This window comes from Aquarana catesbeiana, linkage group LG05 (genome assembly GCF_042186555.1).
Source record: "Aquarana catesbeiana isolate 2022-GZ linkage group LG05, ASM4218655v1, whole genome shotgun sequence".
Classification (NCBI taxonomy): Eukaryota; Metazoa; Chordata; class Amphibia; order Anura; family Ranidae; genus Aquarana; species Aquarana catesbeiana.
In genome coordinates this window covers 246,373,896-246,399,785 of record NC_133328.1, presented here as the reverse complement: position 1 = coordinate 246,399,785, position 25,890 = coordinate 246,373,896, and the positions used below count along the sequence as shown (strand labels likewise).

Here is a 25,890-nt window from a genome sequence, read left to right as displayed (position 1 = left end):
GTGACAAACCACACCACAGTCTCCAATATAACATGGCTGACCCGCCTACACTTGACCTCCTATTGTAAGAAACTTCACGATTCTCAACAAATTCACAGACCCCTAACTGGCTTTGAATAGCTATGCACACATTTTCATAAACGCCCCGGCACACTCTATCAACGATCTACAGACTGATCCTAGAACATACTTATGGTACTTTACCTAAGTACACTAAAGCCTGGTCAGAGGAGCTCGGGAGAGACATATCAGAGGCAGAATGGGGTAAGGCCTTTCTCTTTACTCATCTATCTCGAGCTACACCCAGGAAAAAAATTATAAGCTGGTGTCCAGGTGGTATCAAGTGCCAACGAACCTCAAGATCATGTTCCCATCAGTTACCGATATCTGCTGTAGATGTAATTCGGCGAAGGGTACGTACGTATCACATTTGGTGGGAATGCGATGAAATCCACCTATTTTGGGGGCAAATCTTCCAAATTTACACTGAAATATATGACAAACTGCTCATACCCTCCCATTCCATTGCCCTCATTTCCATACTACCTGGTACTATTAAATCCCAAAAGCACAACCTTCTGAAATTTTTCCTCAGTGCAGGTCAGCAGGTAATTCCTAGACATTGGAAAACCACCTCCCCCACATCCCTCATAGAATGGGTGGGTGAGATAAACAACATTATGCTTATGGAGGAGAGGCAAGCCAAGTCTCTAGATAAATACAAAAACATTTTCCTTTATTTGGAGTACCTGGAGGCATTACTCTACTTTCGACAAATTGAGGCATACGACGAGTACTTCCTGAGATACTAACCACAAAATTACACCCTCATATCCTAGACTAGCAATCCCCCCCTCTGAATGAGGCTTGCTGTCTCTCCATCTCCCCCTCCCTCACCCTTCTACCCCCACACCCCTCCCTCTCTTTATCTAGCTCCCCCCCTTTTCTTTCGTTTTCCCCTCTCTCATCTATGTCTGTATTTGGCTGCATATAGCCATACTATGAAATCACTTGTATTTTAGCTCCTCTATATGAGCACTGAAATCATCCAAGGGATCTGAAAGTACACCAATACTATTGTACTGATAATACCCAATGTTCAGTTTAGATACATTGATTTCCTCGGTCTCCGGTCGCAGTAGGTTCCCGCAGGGGCGCCCAGACCGACAGAAATTACACTTGTACGAATGTTAGTACTATGCTTGGAACTTGACCTCAACCCAAATTTACCAGACCAGAACGCCTTTTGTCAGGCACTTGGTCCTGTTCTTGTTTATTCTGTTTAAACTTGTGTTGAAAACAATAAAAACTTATTGAACCTAAAAAGATATCTAAAGCCTTGAGTGTGCCAGTCAGTACTGTTCAATCACTTATTAAGAAGTGGAAAATTCAGGGATCTCTTGATACCAAGCCAAGGTCAGGTAGACCAAGAAAGATCGCAGCCACAAATGCCACAAGAATTGTTCAGGATATAAAGATAAGTTAAATTCAGGAGAAATTCAGGCTGCTATGAAAAAAGACAGTGTGGTTGTTTCAAGGAGCACAATACAATGATACTTGAACAAAAATAAGCTGCATGATCGAGTTGCCAGAAAGAAGCTTTTATTGCGCTAATGCCACAAAAAAGCCCAGTTACAATATGCCCGACAACACCTTGATACACCTCACAGCGCTATGTTTGGACAGGGGTCAATAGGGCCTATAGTGACAAGAATACCATCCACACTGTGAAGCATGGCAGGGGCTCACTGATGCTTTTTTTTTGGGGGGGGGGGGGGGTGAGCTCCAAAGGCACTGGAAATCTTGTGAAAATTGATGACAAGATGAATGCAGCATTTTATCAGAAAATGCTGGCAGACGATTTGCATTCTTCTGCATGAAAGCTGCGCATGGGACACTCTTGGATTTTCCAGCATGACAGTGACCCTGAGCACAAGGCCAAGTTCACCCTCCAGTGGTTACAGTAAAAAAAAGGTGATGGTTCTAGAGTGTCCATCAGTCTCCTGACCTCTGGGCCTCATGCACGCTGGATGTTTTTACAGTTGCTGTTTTTTGGCTTCAGGCATTTTTTTCTGCATAGAGTAAACTCCCCAGCACGTTATCCTATGTATAAAAAAAGGGAGCAATCAGCGCAAACAGATGAATGAAAATGAATAAATACAAGCTGAACACTATAGGTAATCACAAAGCCTATATAAGATCAATAAAACAATAGTTAATGCAGCGCAATATTATGAGGTAAAAAGTCCATTTCACAATATGAGGACTCCGATGTCTAAAAAGGAGAAAGGCAAGTTCCCTTGTGATGGAAAAGGAAATATGTTCTCCAGTAGTGTATCGGTGACAATATCCTCCACCACAGACAAACAGATGCGCTTACCGGATCAGGTGGACCTCTATATTATTGCACCCCTGTTCCCCCAGGGTAATGTATGTCCTTGTTTCATTGCAGCCAGTACCGCTGCATTTCGCTGCTGGATCGGTGTCCCATGGTGACGGATTGGGGACCCCTAAAGTTGCATTTGAGTGTACCTACATCCCTGAGGGGATATATGCGCTTATGACCTCCAATAATATAGAGGTCCACCTGATCCGGTTTTCCGCCACGAGGGGACTTGCCTTTCTCCTTTTTGGACATCTGAGTCCTGATATTGTGAAATGGACTTTTTACCTTATAATATTGCGCTGCACTAACTACTGTTTTATTGATGTTATCCTATGTGTCCATACAAACATAGGCTGTTATCAGCGTTTTTTTGGCAGGGGCGTTTTCTGGCTGTAAAAAAATCCAGAACTGGTGTTTTTTAAGAGGAGTTTTTCAGCTGTAAAAATGCTCTAACTCTGATAAAAGCGGAAAAGCATGGCTATTCGGCATTTATCAGCATTTTTTTTAGCCATAAGCTTTTGTGGGAGTATAGTTTTGCTGAAAAACTCTACTGCAAAAATGCTACAAAACTCATTCTACAGCTAACGCTACTGGCTTTTTATAACATCCAGTGTGCATGAGGCCTAAAGAGTATGTAGTCCCAGCATTTCATAACTGATATGTGCCTTTTGTACCATATAATTGTATGATAAATTATTCTGTTTGTATTGCTTCCTTTGTGTGAAGTCCCTGGTGTTCCTGCCAGTCTCTCTGCTTGCCTATTAAAAATTGACCATGCTAAGCAGGAGAACACAGCGTGGTCAGTTCTCTAGCTATGCTGAGAACTCTGTGTCCTTACCTCCAATAATCAGACTTGTCCTGACACACCCCCCCCCCCCCCCCCCTGCACAGCCATTGGATTCACTGGTTGGGATTGCTGCTATTTTTCCTCTCCCAGCTTGTATGCAGCTGAGAACAGAGGGAATGTGATCACTTATAAAAAAGGGGGGAAAAAGGCATTTATAATGTTTTGGCTTTCATTTGTTCATTTGAGTTGTTTTACAACATGATAGTTTACAATCACTCTATTATCATCGAGTCACTCTGGGGAGATCTCAGACGTGATGTTCATGCTGGACCACCAAAGACTTTGCCTGATCTGGGGGCATTTTGCCAAGACGAATGGGCAGTTATACCATGTTTTGTTTTATGATTGTGCCATTCTGTTATGACCTACTGTTGAATATGAATCCCATAAGAAATAAAAAAAAATGTTTTGCCTGCTCACTCATGTTTTCTTTAACTGATTCCTGACCACCTCATGCAGATATACTGCGGCAGAAGGGCACGTACAGGCAGATTAACGTACCTGTACGTTGCCCTTTAAGAGGCAGCTTGCGGGTGCGCGTGCCGCCGTGAGCTCCGTGAGCGTGATCGCAGGTCCCGCGGACTCGATGTCTGCAGGGATACCCACGATTGTCTCACGGTGAGGAAGAACGGGGAAGTGCTAATGTAAACAAGCGTTTCCCCGTTCTGCCTAATGACACTGATCACAGCTCCCTGTAATCAGGAGCTGTGATCAGTGTCGTGTCCCCCCCACAGTTAGAATCACTCCCTAGGACACACTTAACCCCTACAGCGGCAGCTAGTGGTTAACCCATTCACTGTCAGTCACATTTACACAGTAATCAATGCATTTTTAATCGCACTGAACGCTGTATAAATGTGAATGGTCCCAAAATATCACCAAAAGTGTCCGATCTGTCTGCCATAATGTCGCAGTCACAATAAAACTCACTGATCGCCGCCATTACTAGCAAAAAAAAATTTAATAAAAATGCCATAAAACTATCCCCTATTTTGTAGGCGCTATAACTTTTGCGCAAAACCAATCAATAAACGCTTATTGCGATTTTTTTTTTTTTTTTTTTTTTTACCAAAAATGTGTAGAAAAATACGTATCAGCCTAAACAGAGGGAAAAAAATGTTTTTTTTATATATTTTTTGAGGATATTTATTATAGCAAAATGTAAAATATAATGCGTTTTTTTCAAAATTGTCACAATTTTTTTGTTTATAGCAAAAAATAAAAACCGCAGAGGTGATCAAATGCCACCAAAAGAAAGCTCTATTTGTGGGAAAAAAAAGACGTCAATTTTGTCTGGGAGCCACGTCGCACGACCACGTAATTGTCCGCTAAACCGTCGCAGTGCCGGATCGCAAAAAGTGCTCTGGCATCTCTTTATGCTGGCGACTTGCTACTTTATATCACCTCGGATTGGAGTAACGCGGTTAACGAGCGTTTCGCAATACGAGCACTGTATTTTTAAAAATCGTAACTCGGTTTGCGAGTGTTGTCTCGCAAAACGAGCACGATTCAGGCCAAAGTGGTGTGCAGTACCACTTTTGGCCTGAGGTGGGGGGGTGCTGGAGCCAAGCAGAGCCAAACGTTGCCGATCGCAGCCGTTCGGAAATGCATGGAAAGGCTCGAGGACACTTCGGCTGACCTTGGCAAATCTCGGGCAGGAAGTCTTTCCGAGGTTTGCCGAGGTCCGCTGAAGTGTCCTCGGGGCTTTTCGGCCATTTCCGAGGCTCTCCGGCGAGCCCCAACCCCCCCCCGCCTCTGGCCGCATGCGGTATTGCATCCCATTGAAGTCAATGAAGAATTAATTATTTTAGTTTCCATTGACTTCAATGGGAAAACTCGTTTTGATATGCGAGTACTTTGGATTACAAGCATATTCCTGGAATGGATTATGCTCGTAATCCAAGGTTCCACTGTATTAGTATCCCCGCCTTTCTCCAGGAGCTTAATGGCTTTGGCACCCATAGTAATTTTAAATTGAACATCTCCAAAACAGAAGCCCTAAACATATCTTGACCACGATTTGGCAGAAATTCCCTTTTCATTCATTTAATATAGGTCGATTAAATGATTAAATATCTGGGGACTGAGATCCCTCAGGACTTCAACGTTGTACAAACCCCCTTAAATTTTTCAATCTTTGTTATATTGCAGCCATTTGCTAAAATCATTTAATTTCATTTTTTTCCTCATTAATGTACACACAGCACCCCATATTGACAGAAAAACACAGAGTTGTTGACATTTTTGCAGATTTATTAAAAAAGAAAAACTGAAATATCACATGGTCCTAAGTATTCAGACCCTTTGCTGTGACACTCATATATTTAACTCAGGTGCTGTCCATTTCTTCTGATTATCCTTGAGATGGTTCTACACCTTCATTTGAGTCCATCTGTGTTTGATTATACTGATTGGACTTGATTAGGAAAGCCACACGCCTGTCTATATAAGACCTTACAGCTCACAGTGCATGTCAGAGCAAATGAGAATCATGAGGTCAAAGAAACTGCCTGAAGAGCTCAGAGACAGAATTGTGGCAAGGCACAGATCTGGCCAAGGTTACAAAACAATTTCTGCTGCACTTAAGGTTCCTAAGAGCACAGTGGCCTCCATAATCCTTAAATGGAAGACATTTGGGACAACCAGAACCCTCCCTAGAGATGGCCGCCTGGCCAAACTGAGCTATCGGGGGAGAAGAGCCTTGGTGAGAGAGGTAAAGAAGAACCCAAAGATCACTGTGGCTGAGCTCCAGAGATGCAATCGGGAGATGGGAGAAAGTTGAAGAAAGTCAACCATCACTGCAGCCCTCCACCAGTCGGGGCTTTATGGCAGAGTGGCCCGACGGAAGCCTCTCCTCAGTACAAGACACATGAAAGCCCGCATGGAGTTTGCTAAAAAAATACCTGAAGGACTCCAAGATGGTGAGAAATAAGATTCTGTGGTCTGATGAGACCAAGATAGAACTTTTTGGCCTTAATTCTAAGCGGTATGTGTGGAGAAAACCAGGCACTGCTCATCACCTGTCCAATACAGTCCCAACAGTGAAGCATGGTGGTGGCAGCATCATGCTGTGGGGGTGTTTTTCAGCTGCAGGGACAGGACGACTGGTTGCAATAGAGGGAAAGATGAATGCGGCCAAGTACAGGGATATCCTGGACGAAAACCTTCTCCAGAGTGCTCAGGACCTCAGACTGGGCCGTAGGTTTACCTTCCCACAAGACAGTGACCCTAAGCACATAGCTAAAATAACGAAGGAGTGGCTTCACAACAACTCCGTGACTGTTCTTGAATGGCCCAGCCAGAGCCCTGACTTAAACCCAATTGAGCATCTCTGGAGAGACCTAAAAATGGCTGTCCACCAACGTTTACCATCCAACCTGACAGAACTGGAGAGGATCTGCAAGGAGGAATGGCAGAGGATCCCCAAATCCAGGTGTGAAAAACTTGTTGCATCTTTCCCAAAAAAACTCATGGCTGTATTAGATCAAAAGGGTGCTTCTACTAAATACTGAGCAAAGGGCCTGAATACTTTAGGAAGATGTGATATTTCAGTTTTTCTTTTTTAATAAATCTGCAAAAATGTCAACAATTCTGTGTTTTTCTGTCAATATGGGGTGCTGTGTGTACATTAATGAGGAAAAAAATGAACTTAAATGATTTTAGCAAATGGCTGCAATATAACAAAGAGTGAAAAATTTAAGGGGGTCTGAATACTTTCTGTCCCCACTGACTAAGATTAGGCTCTCTTTAGAATCATGGCACCATCTTAAGCTGTCCTGGTTTGGCCGAATGAATTTCCTCGAGATGGACATTCTCCCCAAATTATTATATTTATTTCAAGTCCTCCCTATCACCTTCCCCAGTGCCTTTTTTCACACACTCCGCTTGCTGGCGATCAAATTAATTTGGCAACATCGCCCTTCCAGACTCAAATATAAAATACTGTGCTCTCACAGACTCAATGAGGGAATTGGTCTCCCGGACTTTCAGATTTATCATGCCTCAGCCATATTCTCCAGACTACTTGAATGGTTCCCCCGCCCTTTAACCAAACCCTCTATGACTGTAGAGCAAGACATGGCTCTAGTGGACCTCCGAGCTCTGCTATGGGGATATAATACTAAATTCCGCACCATGACTGAGCTCTCCCCCCTGACGCTGGCAGCACTATCCCTATGGTACCGTTGGCAGGCTACCTTTGCATTATCCACAGACCCCAGTCCATTGACCCCATTGTTTGATAACCCGGCGCTTCTTTCTTATAATAATGCCTTGGGGCGCTGTGGTACTTATGAAAGGACTCCATGGCCCACGGCACGGCAGTTTGTTCACACTACGACAGGCTGTTTTCAACCATGACCAGGTCACCAACCCCCCGCTACATCTGACTGGTTATCTATGTTGTCCTTGTCGCAATTCAGCAAAACTCTTCACCTGTCTGGACAGATTCACAGAGCACTTGCAGCTTTCGAGGAAATGTGTAGTCTCTCTCAGATCCCCAGACATACTCTGTGTCTGATATATAAAGAAATTCTGTCCCATACCCATAATGTATTTCCTAACTCTACGCAGAAGTGGTCCAGGGACTGAAATACCCCCAGGACAATGGCATACCTCATTTACATTTACCCACAAGTCATCTATTTCCGGGTTTACACAGTAGACGAATTACAAACTACTATCTGGGTGGTTTATAGATCCAGTCACTGTCCACAGAATCTTCCCCAACACTAATGACGTCTGCTGGCGCTGTCACGGAGGAAACGGAACCTATCTCCATGTGTGGTGGGAGTGTGTTCGAGTTCACCCTTTTTGGAGCCAGATTTTTGAAATTTACATAGACCTGTATGATGATTCTCTCATTCCCACCCCCTAAGGTGACCCTTTTATCCATCCTACCTGGTCCAATTATACTGCATAAAAATAACTTGATTCTTTTTGTAAGTGGCCTGCCAATTAATAATGCAGTTTTGGAAATCAGAGACCCCCCCCCTTCATAAATGGATAGACATCATTAACGACACCATGCTTGTGGAGGAGCTGCAGGCAAATGAAGGAGACGCCAGAGCCTAACACCTCAAACTGTGGTACATTTGGCTTCATTATTCATCCTCGGACAATCTGCTTAACAGGATATCTGCATAAGAGTCATGTTTACCTTTGTCTAGATATATAGCACTGGTTAAGCCCCGATGGGGTTGACCAGCAGGGTTATGCTCTGGGTAATAATAGTTACCTTCGGTCTTCCGCGTTTTGGATAACAGGTGTTGGGATTATGCCCTATACATTGTGTTCATGATCCCCCCCCCCCTCTCCTCCTACCTTCTCTCTCTCTTCTCTTCCCCTTTCCACACCCTCCCTAATTGATTGTTTTTTACATTCTACTACATGTGATCCACGTTGATATGGACATAAAAGTATGTTTTTGAGAACTGTTTCTCGTATATGTACTGAAAATGAACTGAATGCAATGTTTTATACGCATTGTGGTATTTGTTTACCATTACCCTCCCCCTTTCCTTTCTGTACCCGATGTTGCTTTATTCGAAAAAAACTATAAAACATATTCAACCATAAAAATGGTACCTACTATATATTTCCAATTCTCTGCAAACTTTTGAGCACAGCTGTAGATAGCATTGGCTACCCCCAGATGTTCTATATATGAAGAGACATCTGTCTGCACTGATCATTAACTGGTAAACTTTCTCTAAAATTACCTTAGCATGGCGATATATATAGTGAAACTATATGAAGGTACTTTTCCATTATTAACTGTAATGTTATCACTGCTTTTTATAGATTCTAAACTTAATAAAACAATTTAATTTGCTTATATTCACAGGCTTAAAATCCAACACTTCATTGGCTAGCAGCAGAAAGCATAGCCTTGGTCTGTATGATAATACCCCACATTCTCCATATAAAAGATTTGAATGGAAGAAGAGTCCTGAAGAAGAGTCTATATCCAGATCTTTTACTAGGATGGAGCATTTACAGTCTAGAGAGGTATCTATCTTGAATCTGTTTAGTTCATGTTTACTCTTAACTGTACCATGTTCAAGTTACCACCAAAAAAAAAACCTTACACAATTAACATTTTGGGGGTGGGTACCTAGTTTTGTCAGATAACCCCTCCCACTTTTGCTGGCAATGCCTAGGCAATTCCACCAGAACATTTTTATGGTATGAATTATTCATTTTTATATATTTTTATGTAGCATTGCATGTAGAACATAAAGGTTTTTTTTTTTAATATCATTCAGATATTTATACAGCAGTTTATGCTGAGGGGGTTTAGGGTGAATGCAGAAATGTTTGCATTTGCTAACTTTACAATAACTTTATAACTTTGGTTGAAACCCTAAAAAGAAAAAAGAAATAAAATCCTGTCTCTTTAAGGCATGAGAAATAACATTGTGCTTTTGGCATGGCAATTGTCTCTTTCTATGCTCTACAATACCTGGTTGATCCTGCCTGTTCCTGTCTTCCCCTGTGTGTGCTGACCATGCTTACCATAGCTGCTGATCCCTGATAGCATGGTCAGATTATGTGCCACTGTCATCCTGCTGTATATTCAGCGTCTCTGCATCTGCCACTCCCTCTTTCCCTGTCATTTCTGTAGTCTGTGTGTAAACTGTAAAGCCGATCTCCCTGACTCTCCCCTCTCCATCTGCCTTGATTGAATGTTCTGCTGCAGCTGCTCCTTTCCTTTGGTATCATGTAAAGTAACATCTATTATATACTTTTATCCTCTCTGTTTCAGGAACACTCTAACTACAGTGTGTATTTATTTTTTTTATTCTAAAGCTAAATACCTTCTTTGCCCAGGGCTGCTTTCTGGTCACATTTCCTCCCTCTGCTAGCTTGCATACATCAGAGTGGAATCTCAACCCCTCCCACTGTACTCCTTAGATTGAGAAGGAGAGCAGAAAGAGGACATGTGACTACACTGCAGAGCTGGGCAAATAACGTATTTAGCTTTAGAATTAAAAAAAAAAAAATACACACACTGTATTTATTATGTTCCTAAAACAGAGAGGATAGAAGAATATAATATATGTGACTTTACAACCACTTTAAGGACATAAACAGTTTTTATTTGGTGTGTTGTTTTTATAAAAGTCCTACTGTTTTAATTCTAGGCTGACAAATGTACAAAAATGTAAAAAAAAATCATAATTTGAATAGTACAGGACACAGGATCTTTAGCCTTAAGAGTGGGTTATATGCAGCTACCTTCAGGTGCCTGGACACAGGCAAAAAACAAAAGCTGCAGGGACAGCCCGAATATAACCCCTTTTAGGCAACCCATACTATACAAGTCATTTTTTATTTTTTTATTAAAGCAGTGGGTTGAGCGGAAAAAAACTGACCCCATCCCCCGATCCACACATTCAATTTTTTAATTTAAATAATCTTTATTTCTATGTAATATACAAAAGTTACCAAATACAGTAATTCTTACATACACCATATACATTACAATGCATATATAAAATAACTCAGGAAATTGCTCGCCAAATTTTCCCCCTTTTCCAACCCTCCCACCCCGCCACTAAAGACCTACCTATTACCTTCCCCCCTGTCTTATAATTCTTGCTAATACACCTTCGTGAGTTTCTTGGCATCATACATAACTCTATGTCATCTCCTTCCTACACACACCTTACATAGGATAACCCAATTCCTCTAACCATGGATTCCAGATTTTTTTTAACTCCTTTAAGTTTTTTCTCCTTGCATAAACTACCTTTTCTTTCCATACTGTTTCGGTTACTGTTCTAATCCAGTCTTCCTTCGAGGGGGGTCTCTCTGCCTTTGTGCTATTAATTTCCTTGCCTGGAAGAGGCATCTCAACACTGCTTTAATTTTACTATTACCTCGCCTAGACTCTCCCCAACTCCCAAAATACACAACTTCAGATCCATTTTCAGTCCTAATTTAAAGATCTTATTTATAGTTTCTAGTATTCCCAACCAATACCGGAATAGTTTAGGGAATTTCCATATCATATGGATCAGGTCCCTGGTATTCTGGCACCTTGGGCAATTGGCATCCACCCTCCGCCCGAATTCAAACAATCTTTTAGGTGTGTAGTAAGTCCTATGTAGGAGCATTAAATATGAGAACTTCTGTGCGGGTGAGACCAAGACTTGATGACCTCCCACCAGTATCTTTTTCCATTGTTCATCCGATATATTGCCCAGGTCCCTTTCCCATTTACTTCTGCACTTAAGCTTTTCAAGGTGGATGGGGGAATCCTCCCTTCCGCTGAGTTATTGTATTCCCCTACTGTCAGAATACATGATCAGTGCTGCCGGCTATAGCCTGTGGAGAAGATCTCCCAGGAAAAAACCTGACAGGCTAGTTGTACAGAAGTCGATTGGCACATCGATTTCTGTACAACCCCAGTGCCCATACATGGATTGAAATTTTGATCCCTGTATGGCCGGCTTTATTCCCAGCAAGCCTCGGGTTTTTTTTGGTGTATATAGGTGATGGGTGTCTTCTCTCTACTGTGAGAAGCTAACTACTTTCTTTTTGTCCTTTGATTTTTCTCAAGATTCTTCTATCAAGCTCTAGCTGCACCATAGCCATTGTGGCTTTCCTCTTGAAGCTTTCAATATTGGTTAACTACTTAGCTGTGCCTCAGGCCATTGTTCCCGGATCCCACCAGAAAGAAGATGCATGGCCAGCCTGTATTGTTGCTTCGGGCCCTGAATCCTCTATTGGCGCTCACCTTCGCACATGGTGCAATGCCTTAAGTTAGCCATAGGGTGCAATACAGGTTCAGGGCAGTTGTCCACACACCAGTGGTTCTCTGACCCTGAAGATGGGGCTTGTCCATGACATCATAACCCCTCATTAGGGGCTATGTTGCTGGCAGTGGTAAGCCAGGGCCTCGAACTTAAATCTGGTTCCAGGTGTGCTGTCGCTCCAATTCCTTTTTTTTATTGAATCTGTCACATTCTGGGTCTCTTCGCTGAGCATCTGCAGCACATTTTATTGCCTGCTCTCTGACCTAACTGATTCTGGCCACCAGCACACAGCACAATGATCTACTGACATCAGATTGTTCCATCTGCCTACAATGCTTGACATCAAAGAGTTCCAGCCCCCCTATGCAGTAGTGGTTGTATGTAGCCCCTAGGGGAACCTTTCTCACTGCACATGGTGAATCACCACAGGTGCATGGGAAATGGTTCTGCGGGTCTTGGCAACTCACACTTTGGGGGGGTGCTTTGTTGTCCTTCCTCTAAAGACCTTAGTTCAGTTGGCCCTCGAATGTTCAGTCTTCAATCTGAGTCTCTTAAAGCCCCTCAACCCCCCACCTGAGTTTCTTTCTGGGCTTCCTCTTGTGGCTGCCCCTCTCCCTGAGGTGGATGGAGAGGAAACCTCATTAGAATTTGAGAAATAGGCACAAGAGGAAGCTCATTCTGCTAATATCTTTCCTAAGCTTAAGAATACCATTCTGATCCCTATCCGATGCAGTACGTTTGTGCCTGGCCTTGGAACGAACTATGTCAGCTGACCCAAAGATCCACAAGTATGGGATCTCTAAAAAAAATGAGTGGGCAAAGACATTTCCTGCACATTTGCTCCTGGAGCCTAGGTGGTACATTTCCCGACCCTTCCCCTGAAAATATCTTTGCCTCTTTCAAGTGTTTTGCTTAGCATTACCCTATTGAATAGGATTGCTTCAGAAATGGGCAGTCCCAGTCATGGATCCTCCCATCAAGGATGTCCTTGTTTTTAAGGACTCTGTAGACAAAAGGTTTAGGAACACCTTAAAGGCCTCATTTTTTACAGGGATATTCTTGAGCAAAACCTGTACCACTCTGTATGTGATTTGAGGCTAGGACAGAGGTTCACCCTCCAGCAGGACAATGACCCCAAACACAATGCTAAAGCAAGACTTGAGTGGTTTAAGGGGAAACATGTAAATGTGTTGGAATGGCCTAGCCAAAGCCCAGACCTCAATCCAATAGAAAATCTGTGGTCACACTTAAAGATTGCTGTTCTCAAGCGCAAACCATCCAACTTGAAGGGCCTGGAGCAGTTTTGCAAGGAGGAATGGGCAAAAATCCCAGTGGTAGATGTGGCAAGCTCATAGAGACTTATCCAAAGCGACTTGGAACTGTGATAGCCGCAAAAGGTGGCTCTACAAAGTATTGACTTTAGGGGGATGAATAGTTATGCACAGTGACTTTTTCTGTTATTTTGTCCTATTTGTTGTTTGCTTCACAATAAAAAAAAAAAAAAAACATCTTTAAAGTTGCAGGCATGTTCAGTATCTGCATTATGCTGTGGAAATGGAAATGCAACACTACCAATTTGTTCCTCTTCTTTTTTGCCTGTCCATGGCACCTCAGGTTATCACCAATGTGCTAGCTCCTGCCCTAGCTCACAGTGGGAAACCATGACAATCTCCTGCTAAAGGACCAGTCCATCGAAGCCCATTGTCCTATTAAAAGTGCAGACTCTGAAGATCTTTGGATGGATCCTCAATTTCCAGAAATTAGAACTGAGCCCTGTTCAAACCTTGGCGTATCTGGGCCTAGTATTTGATACCTGCCCAAGATCTTTCTTACCCAGGACAAGCTCCTTTTCTGCAACTCTTGTTCAGACCCGTCAGTCCAAGAGCTAACCCTCCATATGATTTTGCCTGAAGGCTGTGGGTCTAGTGGTAGCCTCCTTCAAAGCAGTATGTCCAACTTAACTCCAGACTATTGCAACTCAGTATTCTGGGACAAACAGATTTGGGCTCCAGATTGCCCTCTACATTTGACCAACAAGGTCAGAGCTCTCTAATGTTGCGGATTTCTAATCTGGCGTTGGAGTCAGGAATTCAAGTGAGGTGGGCAGTTCTTACAATGGAGCACTGGTAGCCTTTTGGATCAGGGGACTTGGTTGCTGGAGGAAGCTTGGCTTCCCAGTAACATCCTGAAGCTTAGGGCAATTCGATGAGCCTTTCAGCACTGGATATGGTACTCTGGAGTTGCCCAACCAGAATTCAGTCCGGCGTTGCCATGGTAGTGGCTCACATCAACCACTGGAGGGGGGGGGGGCACCAGGTGCAGCGTAGCTCAAAGAAAAGTGGACCTCGTTCTAGTTTGACCATATCTACACGTTCTTGCCCTGAGGACCATCCACATCCCAGGCATGGACAACTAGCAGGTGGACACTTTTCAGCTGTCAACGTCTAGATCCAGGGGAATGGTCTCTCTCCATGGAAGTGTTCCAAACTCTTTGTCACAGGTGGGGGACACTAAACATAAATCATTTGTTTATTTTAACATTTTTTTTTTCTCTATTTTTTAATGACTTTATTATTTTTAATTGTAAAACTCTATCCTACAAGTACACCGTTAAATGGATGTCTGCAGATGAACATTGCATTCAGAAGATGGCAGTGTTCATCTGCAGGCTTTCATTTTTGTCAAAGTCTCCAGTCTCCATGCAATTACTGTGTCAGAGTTGACATTATAATGACATAATCTCAAACGACTCTGACTGGTACCCCGGCTCAAAGTGTTGGCTGCTGGCTTTGAAGGGGGGGGGGGGGGGAGGGTACTGGGCATAATTTTAAGTAACAATAATATACAGATTATGGGAGCAACGAAACGCTTAATTTTTTGCCTACTCTGTGGATCTCCGAGAGGTCCATTTTGACGACATAAATAGGGGCAGATATTATTAATAAACCAACATATTTTCTTTTTATTATTTTTTTACTCCTTATTAATTGTTTACTTTTTCCTACTGTCAGGAATCATTTTCTAATTACCAAGAAGATGCTGATGACACAGATAATCTCTTCAGTTACACAAGAAACAGAAATGAAATTGATGAAGCTATTCCACCCACACCAGCTTTCCCTGTTTCAACACTTTATGGTAAGCACATTTACATGAACGCTTAAATTTCCTAGAAAATATTGGCTTAATTTGTTTTACATAATTTTCTGGTGTTGTTGTTGTGGTCCACCAATGGGCACCCTCCACAAGTTGTGCTGCACTGTTGTATTCAAAATGCGTTTGGTTTTAAGGTAGAGCCGTGGCCAGGGTTTAGACACTCAAATAGTTACTTATTCTTAAGTTAGGTTAAGTATAAATAGACTTTAAAGGCATAGTTTACCTTTATCAAAAAACTGCCTGTACAGATAAGTGACTTCTGTAGATAAAAACAAGCTGTGCAGTTTTGACCAAAATTGAATAATGCCCTTGCTATAGGTGTAGTTCACTTACATGCAGTATCTCACAAAAGTGAGTACACCCCTCACATTTTTGTAAATATTTTATTAAATCTTTTCATGTGACAACACTGAAGAAATGACACTTTGTTACAATGTAAAGTTGTGAAGTGTGCAGCTGGTATAACAGTGTAAATTTGCTGTCCCCTCAAAATAACTCAACACACAGCCATTAATGTCTAAACTGCTGGCAACAAAAGTGAGTACACCCCTAAGTGAAAATGTCCGAATTGGGCCCAAAGTGTCAATGTTTTGTGTGGCCACCATTATTTTCCAGCACTGCCTTAACCCTCTTGGGCATGAAGTTCACCAGAGCTTCACAGGTTGCCACCGGAGTCCTTTTCCACTCCTCCATGACAACATCACGGAGCTGGTGGATGTTAGAGACCTTGCGCTTCTCCACCTTCTGTTTGAGGATGCCCCACAGATGCTCAATAGGGTTTAGGTCTGGAGACATGCTTGGCCAGTCCATCACTTTTACCCTCAGCTTCTTTAGCAAGGCAGTGGTCATCTTGGAGGTGTGTTTGGGGTCGTTATGTTGGATAACTACCCTGCGGCCCAGTCTCTAAAGGGAGGGGATCGTGCTCTGCTTCAGTATGTCACAGTACATGTTGGCATTCATGGTTCCCTCAATGAACTGTAGCTCCCCAGTGCCGGCAGCACTCATGCAGCCCCAGACCATGACACTCCCACCACCATGCTTGACTGTAGGCAAGACACACTTGTCTTTGTACTCCCCACCTGGTTGTCGCCACACACGCTTAACACCATCTGAATCAAATACGTTTATCTTGGTTTCATCAGACCACAGGACATGGTTCCAGTAATCCATGTCCTTAGTCTGCTTGACTTCAGCAAACTGTTTGCAGGCTTGCTTGTGCATCATCTTTAGAAGAGGCTTCCTTCTGGGACAACAGCCATGCAGACCAATTTGATGCAGTGTGTGGCGTATGGTCTGAGCACTGACAGGCTGACCCCCCCCACCCCTTCAACCTCGGCAGAAATGCTGGCAGCACTTGTACGTCTATTTCCCAAAGACAACCTCTAGATATGATGCTGTGCACGTGCACTCAACTTCTTTGGTCGACCATGGCAAGGTCTGTTCTGAGTGGAACCTGTCCTGTTAAACCGCTGTATAGTTTTGGCCACCGTGCTGCAGCTCAGTTTCAGGGTCTTGGCAACTTTCTTATAGCCTAGGCCATCTTTATGTAGAGTAACAATTCTTTTTTCCAAGTCCTCAGAGAGTTTGTTTGTCATGAGGTGCCATGTTGAACTTCCAATGACCAGTATGAGCGAGTGAGAGCGATTTACACCAAATTTAACACACCTGCTCCCCATTCGCAGCTGAGACCATGTAACACTAACGAGTCACATGACACCGGGGAGGGAAAATGGCTAATTGGGCCCAATTTGGACATATTTACTTAGGGATGTACTCACTTTTGTTGTCAGCGGTTTGGACATTAATGGCTGTGTGTTTTTTTGAGGGGACAGCAAATGTACACTGTTATACAAGCTGTACACTCAGTACTTGTAGCAAACTGTAATTTCTTCAGTGTTGTCACATAAAAAGATATAATAAATTTTTTACAAAAATGTGAGGGGTGTACTCACTTTTGTGAGATACTGTATATACAGCAGGTAAAATAAATATTGAACAACAGTTTTTCTAGGTAAATATATTTCTACAGGTGCTATTGACATGTAATTTGCACCACATATCGGTAACAACCCATGCATACATACAAAGAAATCAAAACAAATAAGTTCAGAAATTAAGTTGTGTAATAAAATGGAATGACACAGAGAAAAAGTATTGAACACGCTAACTGAAATGTATTTAATACTTCGTACAAAAACCTTTGTTGGTAATGACCGCTTCAAGTTGCCTCCTGTATAGAGAAACTAGTCGCATGCATTGCTGAGATGTGATTTTGGCCCATTCTTCCACACAAACAGTTTTCAAATCTTGAATGTTCCGTGGGCCTCTTCTATGAACTCTGATCTTTAGTTCTTTCTATAGATTTTCTATTGGATTCAAGTCAGGTGATTGGCTGGGTCATTCTAGCAGCTTTATTTTGTTTCTTTGAAACCTGTTGAGAGTGTGTCATGTTAGAGCAATTTAATTTGTAAAAGTGTACCACACACATACCCTACACACTGGTACTGTATGGACAAGTAGCACGGAAAGTCCAAGATGGCAGTGTCGTAACAGCCATCAGGTGGAACTACAGCTGTAGAGACACAGGCATCCGGCACACCCAAAAGTGTCAGATGCTAGAGGATCCAGGATAGGGTGTACCAAAAATTGGAGGTATAGTTGTGCTCATAAGTTTACATACCATTGACAGAATGTGTGAAATGTTAGCCATTTTTGCTGCACCAGTTCCCCAAAACCGCTTGATGGCAAAATGCCAAACAGCACCTAGAGAAGCACCAAAACATCTGCTCTAAATTTGCAGTGATGAGACCAAAATTTTACTCTTTAGTTATAACCATAAACGCAGTGTTTACAGAGGAGTTAACAAATGCAAAAGAAGGAAAAGAAGTATCTCATCTTTTCGACAAAGCATAGAGATGAATCTCTGCTGTTTTGAGGGGGTGAAGGGTCGTGAGACACAGTGGGACAGGAAACCTAGTTAAAATTGATGGCAAGATTATTGCATATTATCAGAAAATTTGCACTTGTCAGCCCAGAAGCTGCGCATGCGCCACACATTACAATTATCCCAAACATAGGGCAAAATGTACCCTTTGGTGGCTGCAGCAGAAAAAAACTGATTGGTCTAGAGTGGCCATCACTCTCTCCTGACCTCAACATGATCAAGCCACTTTAAGGAGTTCTTGCTAGACAACCAAGATGTGCAGGACCCGAAGGCCTTTTGCCAAGCAGAATGGATAACTTTACCACATGAGACAATAAAAGGCTTCAATCAAAAATAAAAATCATGCAAGACCACAAGCCGGCATGAATGCTAAAGAGACCAGAGACAATGTATGATATTAGGAAATAAGGAAGAAATAAGGGTGTGCAAACGTTTTAATTTAAAAGTGAAAAATGTGTTTGGTCTGAGTACTCTTTAAAAATGATCTACATCTTGCAAATTTGTATGTAAACTAAAGGGTATAATTATATTGTTAGTGATCTTTTACAATGACAGCTACTTTAAAACATTTTGTTTCATGTTACGTTTGCACTTTATAACTATAAATCTTACCTTACATAATTGGTCTGTTTCCTTGTTTGCTGAGCTTCCTGCTACTTAACAAAAACACATTTTTTAAGAGGAAATATAATTTCAGTCACCTCATAGCTGAAGCAGTTTACAGTCTAAAGAGACTAGAACCTCAAAGCTATCATTAAATAGCACATAAATACATTTGCAAGGTATGGATTTGTAATTCCATTTTGTAACTCTATACACATTCACACTGCTCTTGCACAAAAAAAAGTTTACATGCAATTCATAACATGCAAGTTTTCTTTCTAGGCTGTCATCAGGACATTGTCCTGCAAGCTCAGACCCCACCTTGCCTTTCCTTCCCTTTTGCCTCTTTAGTATTTATCCCAACTGAAGGATTGTTTTCTGTAGCTGTTGAATTAGAAAACCTTCAGAGTGCAGAGCCAGAGTTTACATGTGAAAGGAGGGAGCCTATTGACCTCATGCATCCATGACTTCCAACTATTCAGAGTAGGGTTAATTTATGGGTTAGGAAGCATGGAGTGCAAATGTAACAAAATCTTTACACCAAAGAACATAACACAAGTACATCTTTAAACTTTTTCATTTTATTTACATAAGGAATTGATAGTGACAAGATGCTCTGCATCTGAAAATCAGTATTGATAAACCAATACCAAAATCAAATCAAAACCCAAGTATATAAACATAGAATAACATTTGTTACATAATGGTACAAAGAGCGTTATTAATTTTTCAGTAATCTTTTTCTATATCCCTTGGAAGAGGTATTTTGCTAGTCACATAAGGCGAGTTCAGTGATTACCAAATTTTTAGTTTAATAGGTGCAGGAGCAGAGGGCTTCCGAGGGGGAATCTCCTGATGCAGAGAATTTTCCACTTTTTTAAATTATTTCACAAAGCTCCTAGAAAATGTAGATTTTACTGTTAGAATGTGGAGTGTGTCAATGTTAAAAGAGAGTTTAAAATACCATTCCTCCAGTCATGGCCAAACAATTGTAACAGGTCTTTTCATTCTCCTGGAACTCGGGCACCATAAAATACCCAGTTCATGACTGGCTTATGCTTGTCCTGGGGAGACCTAAGGAGATGAGCAGTTTGGGGTTACGTGCTACAGACAGTTGCGCTATATTGAACTGACACTTTGTATTTCTGCTAAGCTGTGGGTACCCATTGAAAAATTTATGGTAGAAATTTAGCCCCCCTTGCCATTGAAAATTTAAAGGGCCATTCAGAACTGCCTCTCCCTTGACCCACTACACCCTTAAATTGTGGAACGTAGTGAATAGTGTTGGCTCCCTAACCCTCTGATGACCATACTATACCCGGTAGGGGGATTTTTGTGTTTTTTTTGTGGTTTCCTCCAGATGTACATCTTGCTCTATTTTAAAAACTGCGCTACAGATGGGGACACCTGCTGTTGTTCTTTCCTAACAGGAGGCAAGCTTACACCACTGAGCAACTTGATGTAGCGGTATGTGAGTTTCCCTACGGATGCTTGGAAATACTGCTCACTACAGCATTTTTTTTCTTACCTGTGTGTCTTGTATCCATCCAATGAAGTCTCTTGCCGCTTTTGAGTAATTATGTGCCAACAATGCCGCCTACCTGTACCCAACATTGAAAGAACGAGGTGGCTGTGGAAGTCAGCTTGGTTATGGATTCCATGAGACCGCATAGCCTGAGGTTGCCCCTGTGTGATCAGTTCTCATAATCCTATCATTGCAGAAGAACCTGGTCCAGTTCACTTCTAAGGGTGTCGGTTTTCTGTTCGTGACTCCCTACGGCAGTAATGACATCATCCATGTTATCCTCAAGGGTGTCAGTGCGGCTGCCCAGTTCCCTAATCTCCCATGTGAAGTGGAAAGTTCTTTTTGCAGCATAATTTTAAACCTTTCTAAGAGTATTACTCTTGTCGCCAATGTTCCAGTGCAAAGCTGTTAGGATAAGCTACTCCTCAAACTGAGCTTGTATTTTAAATTGCTCACTGACTGCATTTTCTGCACTTTTCTTGCATGTACTGGCCAGAGAGATATCAGAAGATAAGTAAAAAAAGGTGGGGTTCAATATTTTTTTTTATTTCATTTTGTGTATCATCGAATATGTTCTATGGTATTGGCCATTTGCTTTGTTGGAATACAAGGGAAGGCAAATTAGCAGATCTCCCCACAACCTCTATTTTGTTTTTCCCATAGATTCTGCTGGCCTTTCATCTATATATGTGGTCTCTTTTTGAGTGCAACCATCCTATTTGGCCACAAGGTGGAGTTCGAAACTTGATTATTTTAATTTATATGGAATGTTATTATTTGGCAAATTTTTGTAATTACTTTTTACATTGAATTGAGGGGTATAGTATACTATTTGATGCTACTGAGCTCAAATATTGCAGATGCATCACAATTTAGGATGAGCTGTTGAGGGAAGGATTACTGCCTATTGCTTGCCATTAGCTGTGTATAAAATGGACTGTTTATTTATTTATTTTTATTTATTTCAGGTACTTCTATAGCGCCGTCAGTTTACGCAGCGCTTTACATATACATTATACATTCACATCAGTCCCTACACCCTCAAGGAGCTTACAATCTAAGGTCCCTAACTCACATTCATACATACACATTCTAGGGCCAATTTAGACAGGATCCAATTAACCTACCATCATGTCTTTGGAGTGTGGGAGGAAACCGGAATACCCGGAGGAAACCCACGCAGACACAGGGAGAACATGCAAACTCCAGGCAGGTAGTGTCATGGTTGGGATTCGAACCAGCGACCCTTCTTACTGCTAGGTGAGAGTGCTACCCACTACACCACTGTGCCGACTGTTGTCATCTCCAACCTATCAGAGTCTCCTGAAAATGTCTGCTGTGACGAAACTTGTTTGGCAAGGCCTTGGTTGTGATCATGTCTCGCATGGCGTGCTCCAACTTTTACATGCTGTGTTTATCTGGATCTTTGTGGGTATCTTTTTAGGTTCCTCTGCTTTCCTTCATGTCATTTGGGGCCATAACATTATTTTGATCAGTGAGGGTGCTGGCGATGGGATTGAGGCTTGGTTAAACTGCTGCCACTATCTGACTGCTGATTTTTGTGGAGTGATGACATCTATCCTTATGGTTGCTTGGTGACCTTGCTCCATGGCTTTACACACAAGTGCCATTTGATCTCAGTATTAGATCAAACTATCTGGTAGGGAAATTGGTGTTGGAGCACTGAAGTCTGCACAGTGGATTGCTAGCACTTGATTTTCACTTAACTCATGGACTACATTTTTGAATGTTTCAGGTGTTAAGTTTACTGCATTTTTTCACTACTGTGGATTTTATAAATTTAATCTTTATTATCAAAAAGATATTCCTGTTGCTCAAAGCACAATTGTTTTTGGTCACACGATATGTGAATTCTATAGTGGCTGCACTTTTTTCTATTTTTCTTATGCTGATATATAGTATATATACAGTTTATTTTATGTCGTGTGGAATTTATATAAGGCGGAGTGATTGTAATTATTGGACAACATTGTATTTTCACAATTTAATGTATGTATGTGCAAAGGTACCTGTAGTACTATGTATAAAAGGGTGATGGAGAAAAGAAAAGCGATGCTGTCCACTGGGCTGTGTATACTTCTGACTCCTAAGCCTTGCACGTTACATACACCTAATCTCTGCACTCTGCATTATCTACTCCTAACCAGGGCCGCCACCAGGGGGGTACAGCCTGTAGACAAGGGGCCCGGGCATCCGAAGGGCCCGGGCCATCTTTAACACATGGCAGCTGCCGTCATAGCGGACCATCTGCCAGGATGCAGAGGAGGATGGCGGCGGATCCCAGGTGTCTGCAGTTCGGGGCCCACTATCAGGCAGGCTCTGCACCATTACTACAGTGTGCACCGGCCAGTTGGTGCCAGTGGAGGGCCCCATGGTGGAGGAGACACCCCCCCGCTCTCTTGTGTGTGCAGGTCGGGGCCCGCAGGCTCTGCTCCAGTACTACAGTGTGCGCCGGATTGTGCGGGGGGCGGGGCGAGGCCAGTTGGTGCCAGCGGAGGGCCCCATGGAGGAGGAGGTCAGGATGGAGTAGAGTCCCACCCCCCTCCGCTCTTTCTTGCAGCTGATGGGACACAGGCTCAGCTACCCCTCCTGGTACTGCTGGACAGGTAAGAGCTGGGAGGACTGCTGCTTCCCTAGGTGTGTGAGACACTGCCTCCCACCTGTGATGCTCCCCCCCACCTGCCCGTTCACCTGTTCTAATGCCCTCCACCTTTCCTGATGCCCCCCACCTGTCCTGCCCCTTCACTTGTTCTAATGCCCCCCACCACCTGTGACACTGCCCCCACCTGCCTGCTGCCCCTCTTCCACGAAATTTCCCCCTCCTGTCTTTCTGCACCCCACCTGTCCCGCTGCTCCCCACCTGTCCCACTGAACTCCTCCTATGACACTTCCCCCTCCAGTTCCGCTGCCCCTGCCTGTCATACTGTCCCCCTACTGTCTAACGCTGCCTTTCTCTTGTGACACTCCCCCCTCCTGTCTCCCTATCCCCTTCTAACACATTGCCCCCCCATCTGTCCCACTGCTCCCTTCCTGTCTCACTTCCCTCCTCCTGTGGTAGGAAGAGATGGGACTGGAGGAGGAGGACATGGGATGGATGAGATGGGACTGGGGGAGGGGGAGGACATGGGATGGAGGGATGGGACAGGAGGAGGACATGGGATAGAGGAGATGGGACTGGTGAAGGAGGAGGATGTGGGATGAAGGAGATGGGACTCGAGGAGGAGGAGAATGTGGAATGGAGGAGATAGGACTAAAGTATGAGGAGATGGGACCGGAGGAGAAGTGGGATGGAGGAGATGGGACTGGAGGAGGAGGAGGACATGGGACTGGCAGAGGATGTGGGATGGAGTAGATGGGACTGGAGTAGGCGTACATGGGATGGAGGAGATGGGACTGCAGGAGGACGAGGAGGTGGGATGGAAGAGATGGGACTGGAGGAGGATGTGCGATGGAGGAGATGGGACTGTAGTAGGAGTACATTTGATGGAGGTGATGGGATTGCAGGAGGATGAGGAGGACATGGGATGGGCCTTTGTGGGACAGTCAGTGGGCGGTCACTGGTGAATGTTGGTGGTCAAGCCCGAGTGGGCCCAGGCTTAAAGCTGTGTAAGGGGCCCTAACATTTCTGATGGCTGCCCTGCTCCTAACCCCCATGCTCTGTACATTACACACCTGACCCCTGCATGCCCTTATTAGCCCCACCCATCACCACTCTTCCCCTACTCCCATGCCCATTTTCAGGAATTCTGATTTTCCAAAGTTCCCCAGGTAAGGCCAACTTGCACTATACACACAAAACACACACAGTCTTGCACTATACACAAAAACGTATACACCTATAGAGCCTCATAATACACAGTCATGCACTATACAAATACACAGTTGTACACTTTACACATAAACACACAGTCCTGCAATATACACACAATTTTCACAGTACAAGTTAACTTAGACACAATGTGCACTATACACACACAATCTGCATAATACACACAAAAATGTATACACAATATGCACTGTACACATGAGCACATACACTTAGAGCTCATTCACACGGGCACAGAGACCTGCACAGCATGATTCAACCATTTGTTTATGGATCTGGAACAGTGTGGAGCTGTGTTCAGGCAGCCAATGTTAGTCAATGTAGATGCACCAGCTGTATGGACTCAACCACGCTCCCCAGTTTGACAGCTTTGCGGGATGGGTGAAACCGCACCTAATGCAGACACTGCATGGGCCTCTGTGAATGACCCCTTACAGATTGAAAAGAAAAGTTCTGCCCTGTGCTGTAGCCTCTATCCTCCTAAAAAAGAGCAATGTGGGCTGTGGGTGCTGTGTGTATTCATTCACAGAGATGCATAGGCCCATAACTCATATTTATGCACTTGAGGATTAACTGGTGTACCATGCAGCCAGCCTGTAAAAATCAATGACAGCACATGCCAGTATTTACATCCGTACAGGGATAGATGCACAGCTCTGGACGCAGGTAATCATGACCCCACAACAGTCACAAAGAAGCAAGCTAGGTGTTGCATACTTTGGGCGTGTGATGTGGCAGAATAGAAGTAATATGAGGGAGAATTCCAGATTAAGGGTGGTTTTGCGGCCTGAGCTGCTTTATTTTTTATAGGTCCATATAAAAAAATGTCTGGCGTGTAGTTTTGAAGAGTAAATTTGGGTTAATCTGTGTTAATTTTGGGTGATCTGTGTAAATCCGCTGTGATTTAGTTTGTAATGACATTAAAATACAAATATTACCTGTGGTGTGAAACCCTTTTGTAGGGGTTAGGTGTGTGTGTGTGTGTGTGTGTGTGTGTATGTAATATATATATATATATATATTTATTTTGTTATTTCTACATAATAGTTCACATTCTTTACAGAGGTAGCGGTAGTTGTGACTGGGAGCAAAACGGTGATAAACAATGCGCTTTGTGTATTGACATTAAGAGAGGGTCGCAGACATGATTGGAAAAAAATGAGGAGGTGGAGTTAGGACAGAAGGCACACAAAGGAAAGTCTTAAGCCTCATGAGGCTCATAACATGCAGAACAATCATTTAATTATTTTCCCGTTTTTTTCACTTTAGGATGGTGGCAAACAGGCTTTTTTCACTTAGCTTGAAGTGTTACTGCTTAGCTAAAACTTCTTGCCTTATTGATTTAGAGAGTAACACGACTCTGCTCATATAAAAATCAGAATATTCCATCTTAAATTGTTATGATTGTGCAGTCTTCTCCATGAAAACTGTATTGTTTTAGCCTGAAAATCTAAAGAGGACTAAAATGTTTTTTTATGTTCAATACTAAAAAGTTACCTATTTTTTGGCTGGGTAAACATGAAATATTACCCATTATATTTCATAATGACCACTTGCATTCAGAAGGTGAAAGTGAAGCTTTGTTGGGGATCTTTATCCAGATGCTGTGCTAAAAATAGACCTTGATAGCCAACACCCCCTTCTTAAATGGTGACACCTCTTCCTCTTATTTTTTGTACTGGTATACCCGGATGAGGGCAACTATTCCCAATGAACAGTAAAAAAAACCTAAACAAACCGTATAAAGCTTGGCAATACACAACTTGAGTTTCGAGATTCATAGGAATCGGCTTTAATTTGTGTATTTCTATTGTTTGCTT

General features: G+C 42.9%; 1 protein-coding gene across 3 annotated transcripts in view; it reads left to right on the top strand.

Moving 5' to 3' along the window:
- The window catches only part of TNS3 (tensin 3), a 621,029-nt gene that overhangs the window by 453,504 nt on the left and 141,635 nt on the right, over positions 1-25,890 (top strand). For all 3 annotated transcript variants that reach the window (XM_073630678.1, XM_073630677.1, XM_073630679.1), the window contains 2 exons: positions 9,079-9,242; positions 15,007-15,133. In XM_073630678.1, the coding sequence (XP_073486779.1) occupies positions 9,079-9,242; positions 15,007-15,133 (291 nt within the window). The remainder of the gene's footprint in view (positions 1-9,078; positions 9,243-15,006; positions 15,134-25,890) is intronic.